This window comes from Saccoglossus kowalevskii, chromosome 19, assembly GCF_978046115.1.
Source record: "Saccoglossus kowalevskii chromosome 19, keSacKowa6.1, whole genome shotgun sequence".
NCBI lineage: Eukaryota > Metazoa > Hemichordata > Enteropneusta > Harrimaniidae > Saccoglossus > Saccoglossus kowalevskii.
In genome coordinates this window covers 26,193,161-26,205,331 of record NC_140659.1, presented here as the reverse complement: position 1 = coordinate 26,205,331, position 12,171 = coordinate 26,193,161, and the positions used below count along the sequence as shown (strand labels likewise).

Below are 12,171 nucleotides of genomic sequence, written 5' to 3'. Positions count from 1 at the left end.
ATTTTGAATGTGTCTCCAATACTCTCAGCACACGGGAGTTCTTTCTAAGCTTTCTTTGATTTTAATTTTGTTTTTGCCAAACTTGTATAATATTTTAAGTTTAAACTGAGTTTGCATTGAAATACCAGTCTAATTTTTTAACAGTGCACAACTAATGTTGTATATGTCACATGCAACAGATATCTAGCATGATGCAGTACTGTGTCTTTAAGTTTGAATATTAATGACTTCACGTAACTGTGCATAACAAGAAAGTTTACTTCATTTCTAAGAATTATATATTTTGTATTAATGTGTGATACTTCAACATTTTATTGATTGACAATTTGCGGATATGAATCATATTTCATTTTTGAGTAAATGATTTGGGTAATCAGTGATAATTCCAACCTAATCTGTTTTCATTTCTCTGGATAGGATATCAACAACAATGGTCCATTGTTTGAGAATGCCACCTACACTATTAGCATACCAGAAGACACTGAGTTAAGGAGTCCTATATTAAGAGTGACAGCTACAGATATGGACACAATAACATCATATTTTATATATTGGATTAGTAATGGTAACAATGATGGTATATTTGATATAAATGAAGATGGAGATATCATAGTGATTGGTGATATTGATAGAGATCCACCATATAATTATACATTCTTCAATCTAACTGTAAGTTTTTTTGTTAAACATGGAAAGAGTTTTCACCTTAAAATTGTAAATTGACTTTCTTGCGTTATTACTGCATAATGACCAGGCTGCATGCGTTATTAATGAGTCTTGCATTAATTAATGTTCTTTGCATGCCTAATGAGTTTTGTAGCATGCATAATTAATGAGCTTTGTGTGCATTATTAAATAATCTGTGATAATGTGTTATGTACCTTTTTATTCAGTTGGATTAAATCCAATTTTTCTCTTAGAATGTTGTTTCTGATAGTGCTATCTGATTACCCAGTATAACCATGACGATTTTCCGTTTTCAGGTGACTGTGTCTGATGGCGATAGCAACACCAATAATGATACAACCAATGTTCAGATAACAATCTCTGATGTCAATGATAACAGTCCAGTGTTTGAGAAAGGTAAACAACTAATACTTGTACTTGTTTTTTTTACAATTATTCATAGTAGAATGTAGCAATATTTTAAATTTATGTTCAATATATGAATTTTGTTTTGATTAACTGTGTAGTAAAATTATATATTTGTTGTTATTTTTGTTTAGTTTGGGCATTGTTTAAAAGTAGGGCTACTTTCTGTTATACAGTTAACATGTCCATTATAAGTTTGAAAATACATGTACTTGTACATATTGGCTTTAGTTTGTTTAGTCTTATTCAATATGGCTGACTGGTAGCCATTTGTTGTCCTGGGAACACATTTTCAACATGTCGGCATTTTTTTAGATATATGCAATTTTAGTTACTGTTAGTAGCTTTTTTAATCCACATATAGTACACATGTACTGCACATGAGTGGAGAAAATTCTCGGAGCTGTTATTTACAAAATATTATAATTTTCAGTGGAATATATCTTCATGGTGAATGAAAACTCTACAGTTGGCACAATTGTTGGCAGCGTGCATGCAACAGACATTGATGATGGGTCTAATGGTGAAATATTAAGCTATGACATCATAAACGGTGATGACACATTCAGTATGAATAACCAGACTGGAAATTTAATGCTAACTTCAGTTTTGGATCCAAGTTTAAATTCCCAGTTCACACTAACTGTCAGTGCGATGGATGGTGGTTCAATTCCAAAAACTGGGTGAGTACAACAGTTAATTATTTTAGTTTTCTTAACTTATTTGTAAAAAGTCTCAGCTTGATCTTCTTTGCCTGCTCTACTGGGCAAAAAAACTACTGAAAACACATCAAATACTTTGCAGGCATTCAAATTCATTGGTTATTTGTTTTAAAAGTACCACATAATTATTTATTTTGACATGTGACTTTTGATGTGGCTCTCATACAGATTATACAGTGGCCATCAAATATTTCCTACAAATAATGCTTATTGAATATGCCACATATTAGTCTAACAACTTAAATAAGCCTATGTCAACTCAGGGTGCTGTAATTGACAATGGCGACAAGTGTTAATTGAGACGTATTTCTATTTTACAGCTCGACTGTTATAATTGTAACCATCACTGATGTTAACAATAATATTCCGGTCTTTCTTTCATCAAATTACAGTTTTACTGTATATGAGGTAAGCTTGACTTCACGCAATAAAATAATTTATGCGGTCACTTTTGCTCCATACTCAATATTTGATTTTTATTTCAACTCAATGTGAGACTTTGAAAAGTTTTCAAACTTTCTGTATTGCATCATGTAAAAGGCATTTGCATCTTACATGCATCAGATGCACATACCAGATGTGTTGACCTCAGAAGTCACATGATCTCCACTAAATAGATATTGACAATTAAAAAGCAGTTCAGTAGACCGCAAATCTCATTAAGCACAGGAGTAACATGATTAATTGTTTAAAAAACTGTTCAATTGTACCATCACTGATTTGTAGTTCTATTTAATGAATAAAATTGTAACTTTGATTGATGTTTGTAGAATTCACGTTCAGACACGTCTGTTGGAAAAGTGTCAGCCATAGACAGTGATGATGATGTCTTGTCATATTTCATTCTCAATACTGGTGAGTGATTTCCTATAATTTAAATACATAATCCAACAAGATTTCACCTACCATAAAGTGCTCAAACTCTGTCACACATTCTGTAATATGTTGATAGGATACTGGAATGTATCTGAAAATTGTGCTTTTCACCATCCATGATCTTGGTAGATGCCTTCTAGTAGTTCACAAGGAGTATCTTTACATTGAGTGGTGAGAGCCAATCCATCCAGCAGTATACATGTGGCTTGTGTGTACCTGATGTTCAATTTTCTTTTTCAGTTCCATTCTCAATTGATGAAGACACAGGTGTCATTAAAGTTATCAGTAGTTTAGACAGAGAGAATGTAGATTCTTATAATGTGGTTGTCATGGTTACGGATGGAGTTTATTCTGCATCAGCTAATGCAACCATAGCAATCTTAGATGAGAATGATAATTCACCAATATTTATGAAATCTACATATTATGGAAATGTGACAGAAGATGTGGATATTGGAATGGAAATATTGCAGGTGAGAACCATCACTAAACAAAAATAAATAAAACTATATTTTGGTAAGTCTAATCAGATATTACACAGTATGATCACATAATTTGCAAATTTTTCTCAAAGGTTGAAGCAAGTGACGTAGATCTGGGAGGTAATGCTGATGTGGATTACAGTATCTTAGCAGTCAGTGGTAATGGTGATTCCATCTTTGGTATCCATGGGAACAATGGTAGTATCTTCATCTTGAATAACACTGGTTTAGATTTTGAGTTGATGAATATTTACGTTATTTCAGTTCAGGCAACTGATCATCCTGTTGATTCTGAATCTAGGTATTTATTATTCTATTTGTATCTAATTATAAATAACAAACTGCCTCATTGATTTTGAAGTGTGCCTAATTCAGCATAGGGCAGCAGCAGAAATATTCACTAAGGTTTAATTTGAACCAATTTTGTGTTACAGGGATATTCACTTGGTTTAAATACATTGATTTGTGGATTTGTGGTTAAACTTGGAAATCAAACAAATGAATTAGGCTAAATATATTATCAGAGCATCTGTTATATTCTGTTAATTGAAAAAAATATCATAAAAGAAAAAATTAAAATTTTAGAGTGTTTTTATTGCATATGCAATACAACTAGTATATAGGCAATGTCTAAATTTGAATTGATAACTTTCAAAATGAATTTCAACAAATTTAATCCAGAGTTTGTTTCAACTTTTCAGATCATCAGTTGCTACAGTGTATATCAGTATTGAAGACATGAATGATGAGATGCCCTTATTTGGTCAATCAGAATATGTAGCATATATCAATGAAGAAGTCACCATAGCAACATCTGTTATTCAAATACAGGTAAATCAACTACAAACAAACACGGCTGCCTCTATTGAGGGGCTGACTATAATTATAGCGGTCACAGTTAAAAAGTCGAGACAAAAATTACATTTAAAAGACACTGTATTTTGCAGAACAGAATTTACAACAAATGTACCTCAAGTTATACTGATTCACTGTATAATCAATATTCATAAACACATTAAAAATTTTGTATATAAATCCTCCATTCATAAAGGCTTGAAAGTCTCCTGGGTGGCAGCAGAACATGAGTTTGACTGTGATAAACTAAACAAATGAAACAAATCAACACTGCTTACGGTTAAATTATTTGACAGAGCATTTATGGAGTTAATGGAAAATACACTTTCTATAGAGTAACTGTGTTTTATATATGCTGTCATATAATCCTATTTTGGATAAGTATACATTTTAAATACCAACATTTTTTTTTAATTTTTCCAAAAACTGTAATCACCTTTAAAATTCTGTTCATTAAATCCAGCAACAATTATTTTTCAGGCAACTGACGAAGATACCGTTGGTGTCTTGGCATATTCTGTTCATGATGATTCATCTACTTTCACGGTTCATAACGAGAGGTAAAACTTCATTCTACTGAGAATGAGTTCTTTACAAAATAGTTTGGTGGCCGGATTTTCAGTGGTGTAATTTTATTTAATCTCGTATAAATAAAATTATCTTTCATCTTTCTTGTATTTCTAATCAAGTTATTATAATTGTGGTGTGATTTGATAAACAACTATTAAAAAAGATAAATAATATTTTTTTTTTCTTTCCTAAAAGTGCAATTGTGAGTACTACAGAGTTGTTAGACAGGGAATCACATGATAAATACGTGGTAACGATCTCTGTTACTGATGGCAAGTTTGTAAGTATGAACGTCAATTACATGAAAAAGAATTGTATTTTTGACTTGTACTGCTTTGGGTGTGGTATGTCATTATAAAAACTGCCCTAAACCCTTGAAGAAATGTTACTGGTATAGTCTACTGTAAAATACTTTATTTTCTACTATTTGCTGAAGGGAAGTATGGTTCAGTGAAAATAAAATGCAGCAAATATATCTTTTTCTATATTCTACATTCAACTCATCAAAATTCATTGAAATTCCAAACAAAAATCCTTTTCAGGGAATATTAATTTAAGCTGATATTAAGTAATTTACAGCATGTTAAGTGCCAAAAAAAAGTCATTTATCTTGCAACTATCTGTGTGTTGAGAAAACCTGCTGCAAACACCCCTTCATATTGATTGTAATTTAAAAGTAAAGTTACTGTAATGTTTTCTATGTCATACCTGAAGAAACCTTTCTGAATTTCATATAAGGTATGCCCTTACCTGTGTCAAAAAAACCTGTAAGAAAACTTATTTTTGATTGATATTTCAATGTCCTCTTTGTCAAAACTGAAAAAAAACTGCAACTTTATTTTGACATTTTGAAATAATGTACACCCTCTGTTTCCAAAACTGTACATACTTTTCTGAAACTAATTTCATTGGCATATCTATGTAAAAGACATCCTCTATTTCAAAACTTACAACTGGGACAGACGTATCAATTTCAGAAGACGTTTACTCCAATATATGCTTGTTTCTTTTACAGAGTAACAATGTCAATTTAACTGTCTACATAGAGGATACAAATGATAATTCACCACAGTTTGATACCAGTTTGTATATATTTAATATCAGTGAAGGAATCAATGGAACAAATGTTGGAACAGTACATGTAAGTAAAATTCTATACAGATCTTAATTTATAAAAAGAAAAACTCAGTCATTTAAAATGTACTTATCCAGGTAGTATGACAATCAATCATGATCAAAATAATCAATTCAGTGATTTCATATCTCTTGTATACATATAAGTGCACGTTAACAAAAAGTTGCTTTTATTTTATGCTTGATTTTTTTAAATACAACTTTTTTTTACCTTTGTCAAATCTCTCACTTTTCTCAAATACAAGTGCCGTTACTAGAACACATAGAGTAACTTTCAAACCTGTCACTCGAACGAAGTCTTAATTTGGGTTCCGTCTGTGCCATTGCTCGGACACCCTGAAACCGATCTTGTTAAATTAGTTTTTGAAATTTTTTTAAATATTGTATTTTATGGAATCTATTTTAATTCAATAGATTTTTATATAATACCTCATTGTTATAATTTATTTCCTTTTTCCTTATTTTCAGGCATCAGATATTGATCTTGGCATAAATGCTGATATCTCGTATTCTTTCTTGACTTCTGCTAGGTAAGGGGTCTTTTAACATATTTTTGTGGATATTATGTTAATTATGAATTATTTACTGCTTTGTAAATTCTTTCAACATGGAACAATTTACATTGCGTGCTGTTTATGGATGGGTGGTCTTTTACAGATCTTGTTACTATGCAAGAGTTTTTCAAGATGGATGTCTGTGATAGTTTGAAATCTTCACTTGTATCAGTAGAGAGTTGTGTAATAAACATAGTCAAATCACCATTTGATAGAGAGATGGCCACACAGCCCTGTCATGTAGTCCCAAACACGAATATGATTTCTGTGGCAAAATGCACTATGTGTCAGCACTAGCACTTGCAATTTGCACTTACAAAAAAAAGTCAGGAGAGACACTCAATGTCCAGAACTGTCACCTGGCACAAAAAAATATTTAAAAAAACAAACAAAAAACACATAATCAGGGTGTCTGTGTCCTCAAGTAGAAAGAACATTTTGCTTTTGAATGGTCATTGTGTTCTAGAAAATCGTTGTTTGTGCACTGGCAGTAATATGTTTTTTTCAACTCTGTTGTGTGTCTTGGATAAAGTATTTAATTAAAAGTTGATTGAAATTTTACCTGTCATCCCAAATTTTGGAAAGACCTTTTGATATAAATTCAAAGATTTATCAAATCAAATTAAATCAATTAAATTCAAATCAAATCAAGTGTTAACAATCATTTATCTTCCTATTTATTCATTTAAGATTGTTTGACATTGATGGAGATGGTGTTATTACTATGGCAACAGAGCTTGATAGAGAGGCTCAAGATGTTTATGTGATCTATGTTGTTGCTGCTGATGGTGGTTTATCATCTCGTAGTTCAGCTGTACCAGTTACTATTAATATTCTAGATATCAACGATAATTTACCAGTCTTCACATTGGATAACTATCAAGTGACTGTAGATGAAGGCAGTGGTCCTGTGGGTAGTGTCTTCCTCACTGTTGAGGTAAGGATTCTCAGATAACTATCAAGTGACTGTAGATGAAGGCAGTGGTCCTGTGGGTAGTGTCGTTCTCACTGTTGAGGTAAGGATTCTCAGATAACTATCAAGTGACTGTAGATGAAGGCAGTGGTCCTGTGGGTAGTGTCTTCCTCACTGTTGAGGTAAGGATTCTCAGATAACTATCAAGTGATTGTAGATGAAGACAGTGGTCCTGTGGGTAGTGTCTTCCTCACTGTTGAGATAAGGATTCTCAGATAACTATCAAGTGACTGTAGATGAAGGCAATGGTCCTGTGGGTAGTGTCTTCCTCACTGTTGAGGTAAGGATTCTCAGATAACTATCAAGTGACTGTAGATGAAGGCAGTGGTCCTGTGGGTAGTGTCTTCCTCACTGTTGAGGTAAGGATTCTCTCAGATAACTATCAAGTGACTGTAGATGAAGGCAGTGGTCCTGTGGGTAGTGTCTTCCTCACTGTTGAGGTAAGGATTCTCAGATAACTATCAAGTGACTGTAGATGAAGGCAGTGGTCCTGTGGGTAGTGTCTTCCTCACTGTTGAGGTAAGGATTCTCAGATAACTATCAAGTGACTGTAGATGAAGGCAGTGGTCCTGTGGGTAGTGTTTTCCTCACTGTTGAGGTAAGGATTCTCAGATAACTATCAAGTTACTGTAGATGAAGGCAGTGGTCCTGTGGGTAGTGTCTTCCTCACTGTTGAGGTAAGGATTTTCTCAAGATAACTATCAAGTGACTGTAGATGAAGGCAGTGGTCCTGTGGGTAGTGTCTTCCTCACTGTTGAGGTAAGGATTCTCAGATAACTATCAAGTGACTGTAGATGAAGGCAGTGGTCCTGTGGGTAGTGTCTTCCTCACTGTTGAGGTAAGGATTCTCAGATAACTATCAAGTGACTGTAGATAAAGGCAATGGTCCTGTGGGTAGTGTCTTCCTCACTGTTGAGGTAAGGATTCTCAGATAACTATCAAGTGACTGTAGATGAAGGCAGTGGTCCTGTGGGTATTGTCTTCCTCACTGTTGAGGTAAGGATTCTCAGATAACTATCAAGTGACTGTAGATGAAGGCAGTGGTCCTGTGGGTAGTGTCTTCCTCACTGTTGAGGTAAGGATTTTCTCAGATAACTATCAAGTGACTGTAGATGAAGGCAGTGGTCCTGTGGGTAGTGTCTTCCTCACTGTTGAGGTAAGGATTTTCTCAGATAACTATCAAGTGACTGTAGATGAAGGCAGTGGTCCTGTGGGTAGTGTCTTCCTCACTGTTGAGGTAAGGATTCTCAGATAACTATCAAGTGACTGTAGATAAAGGCAATGGTCCTGTGGGTAGTGTCTTCCTCACTGTTGAGGTAAGGATTCTCAGATAACTATCAAGTGACTGTAGATGAAGGCAGTGGTCCTGTGGGTATTGTCTTCCTCACTGTTGAGGTAAGGATTCTCAGATAACTATCAAGTGACTGTAGATGAAGGCAGTGGTCCTGTGGGTAGTGTCTTCCTCACTGTTGAGGTAAGGATTTTCTCAGATAACTATCAAGTGACTGTAGATGAAGGCAGTGGTCCTGTGGGTAGTGTCTTCCTCACTGTTGAGGTAAGGATTTTCTCAGATAACTATCAAGTGACTGTAGATGAAGGCAGTGGTCGTGTGGGTAATGTCTTCCTCACTGTTGAGGTGAGGATTCTCAGATAACTATCAAGTGACTGTAGATGAAGGCAGTGGTCCTGTGGGTAGTGTCTTCCTCACTGTTGAGGTAAGGATTCTCTCAGATAACTATCAAGTGACTGTAGATGAAGGCAGTGGTCCTGTGGGTAGTGTCTTCCTCACTGTTGAGGTAAGGATTCTCTCAGATAACTATCAAGTGACTGTAGATGAAGGCAGTGGTTCTGTGGGTAGTGTCTTCCCCACTGTTGAGGTAAGGATTCTCTCAGATAACTATCAAGTGACTGTAGATGAAGGCAATGGTTCTGTGGGTAGTGTCTTCCTCACTGTTGAGGTAAGGATTCTCTCAGATAACTATCAAGTGACTGTAGATGAAGGCAATGGTCCTGTGGGTAGTGTCTTCATCACTGTTGAGGTAAGGATTCTCAGATAACTATCAAGTGACTGTAGATGAAGGCAGTGGTCCTGTGGGTAGTGTCTTCATCACTGTTGAGCTAAGGATTCTCAGATAACTATCAAGTGACTGTAGATGAAGGCAGTGGTCCTGTGGGTAGTGTCTTCCCCACTGTTGAGGTAAGGATTCTCAGATAACTATCAAGTGACTGTAGATGAAGGCAGTGGTCCTGTGGGTAGTGTCTTCCTCACTGTTGAGGTAAGGATTCTCAGATAACTATCAAGTGACTGTAGATGAAGGGAGTGGTCCTGTGGGTAGTGTCTTCCTCACTGTTGAGGTAAGGATTCTCTCAGATAACTATCAAGTGACTGTAGATGAAGGCAGTGGTCCTGTGGGTAGTGTCTTCATCACTGTTGAGGTAAGGATTCTCTCAGATAACTATCAAGTGACTGTAGATGAAGGCAGTGGTCCTGTGGGTAGTGTCTTCCTCTCTGTTGAGGTAAGGATTCTCAGATAACTATCAAGTGACTGTAGATGAAGGCAGTGGTCCTGTGGGTAGTGTCTTAATCACTGTTGAGGAAAGGATTCTCTGATAACTATCAAGTGACTGTAGATGAAGGCAATGGTCCTGTGGGTAGTGTCTTCCTCACTGTTGAGGTAAGGAATATCTTATTCTTGATGGGCTTAGCCAAAGGTGGCTAGATTTTTTGTTAATGTATATTAACTGATTTTTCATTTTCCAGGCAACTGATGCTGATCTCAGTCCAAATGATGATGTGATGTATTATATAAGCAGTGGTAACCATGGAAACCATTTTGATATTGACAATTCCACTGGTGGTCTTAGTGTAATTTCAGCTATTGATGTTGAAACTGAGCAATCACAGTTTATAATAGAAATCACAGTCTATAATACAGAGCCATATGTTGGTAACCAAATTATGAATAATACAGTCAATGTTACAGTCAATATACAGGTGAGTACAGTGTTCAATTATTACTGGTTTTTGAATGGATCCAAAGTAATTTTGATCAATATCAAATTTGGTGGACTGCATGGTGTAATTTTTGTTGTTGTCTCTGCTCATCTTAAAATTATCTGCTCCATTTTGCTTGCTTGTGTATGTGCTCATTTCTTGGACATGCCAGAACTAGTTACATTGGAAGTAACAGAAAAAATTTAGACTGAATCTCGTCTTCTGTTTATAAGTTTCCACCATCCATGCTCAGCAATAGAAACTTTCTACCAAATTAATTTTTCAAATTTTCTATTTTCATTCCCATCACTTTTAGGACATCAACAACAATGGTCCATTGTTTGAGAATACAACCTACACTATTAGCATACCAGAAGACATTGAGTTAAGGAGTCCTATATTAAGAGTGACAGCTACAGATATGGACACAATAACATCATATTTTATATATTGGATTAGTAATGGTAATAATGATGGTATATTTGATATAAATGAAGATGGAGATATCATAGTGATTGGTGATATTGATAGAGATCCACCAAATAATAATGTATTCTATAATCTTACGGTGAGTGTCACTGTTATTTGCATAATGAATTTTGCAGTTGATAAATTGATATAAATTCTTTTTTACTGGTATTGTTTTATTTTGATTTCTCTAGATTTCTGTCTCGGATATGGATGGTAACACATTAAATGACAGTGCTATTGTAAAGATAACAATAGATGATGTGAATGACAATGCTCCATTGTTTGATCAAGGTAAGTACATGTGTATGTGTCTGAATTTGAATCTAAATATTCGCAATGAATAATCGACACGTTATGTGTACTTCCATCGGACTTTTAACCTTTTTTACAATAATGATCGATACTTTATGCATATTGTATTGTACTTTCACCTATTGTTAAGAATAAATCTTGTGAAAACTGTGTCAGTTGTGGTTAATTTTATGTATGCAGTTGCAATTCAACATTTCTACACGTACACTCGTGCGTGAACAATATCTGGAATCTTTAGTTTCCAGTTTTATTGTTTTTATGTTTAAAATTTTTCTTTATTCATTAATATATTTCTTTTCTTTGTTTCAGCTGATAGGCCTTTTTCCAATATATATATATAGATTTTATATGTTTTATTAACCATGTTTTGTTTTGTTTTTACCAGCAGAAGACTGTCACAATTTCCAATGTGTGTTTTGTTTTTGTTTTGTTTTTATTTCTATTATAATTTCTATTCACAGATTCATTTCAGAACCATTGTTGTGTTGTATGTACATTTTTGTTTTTGTAAGACTATGCCATACCTGTTGTATTTGGGGTTGCTTTTATTTTATTTCCATCCCAGTGTTTGCCAAACTCTTATGATCCCTGCCATCCCATGTGTTCTGTCATTTGTATGGCGGATTATTTAGTATCACTCGTGGTGAAGGGAATTCTAGAAATACAACACTGTTTTTAAAATTCTTGCATAATATTCTTACATTATTATTAGTTTAAAATGCTTATTAATTTCAAATATAGAAAATTTATTCTGTTTCACCTTTGTCATTCATAATTTTAATCAATATCTTGTGTATTTAATCAGCAATGTACGAAATAACCGTAAATGAAACGTCGTCTCCCGGGGTAGTGCTCACCGTTCTTGCAAGTGATATCGATAGTGGCGATAATGGCATGATCTCAAGGTATTCACTGGATGGAGATGATGTTTTCAGCATTGATGACATCAGCGGAAACATTAGTTTAGTAGATCGCTTAGACTACGAGTCAGGAGACGTTCAATTTACCTATGTTGTGTCGGCCGTGGATGGAGGTTTACCTAATAACACTGGGTAGGGACAATTAATTTGTTTTTTGTGGAATGCATCATTTAGCTTTAGTTGAAACTGTAATTAATTGAAATCATTGTTTAATT

The 12,171-nt window shown here is 34.5% G+C and overlaps 1 protein-coding gene across 1 annotated transcript in view; it reads left to right on the top strand.

Moving 5' to 3' along the window:
• LOC100375711 (protocadherin Fat 4-like) overlaps positions 1–12,171 on the top strand; it is a 106,514-nt gene that overhangs the window by 48,827 nt on the left and 45,516 nt on the right. The window contains exons 42-58 of the mRNA XM_085493769.1: positions 418–669; positions 984–1,083; positions 1,526–1,775; positions 2,135–2,222; positions 2,585–2,669; positions 2,931–3,163; positions 3,265–3,515; positions 3,874–4,003; positions 4,508–4,587; positions 4,793–4,877; positions 5,613–5,738; positions 6,200–6,261; positions 6,976–7,222; positions 10,020–10,253; positions 10,570–10,821; positions 10,916–11,015; positions 11,842–12,088. Of these exons, the coding sequence (XP_085349895.1) occupies positions 418–669; positions 984–1,083; positions 1,526–1,775; positions 2,135–2,222; positions 2,585–2,669; positions 2,931–3,163; positions 3,265–3,515; positions 3,874–4,003; positions 4,508–4,587; positions 4,793–4,877; positions 5,613–5,738; positions 6,200–6,261; positions 6,976–7,222; positions 10,020–10,253; positions 10,570–10,821; positions 10,916–11,015; positions 11,842–12,088 (2,822 nt within the window). The remainder of the gene's footprint in view (positions 1–417; positions 670–983; positions 1,084–1,525; positions 1,776–2,134; positions 2,223–2,584; positions 2,670–2,930; positions 3,164–3,264; positions 3,516–3,873; positions 4,004–4,507; positions 4,588–4,792; positions 4,878–5,612; positions 5,739–6,199; positions 6,262–6,975; positions 7,223–10,019; positions 10,254–10,569; positions 10,822–10,915; positions 11,016–11,841; positions 12,089–12,171) is intronic.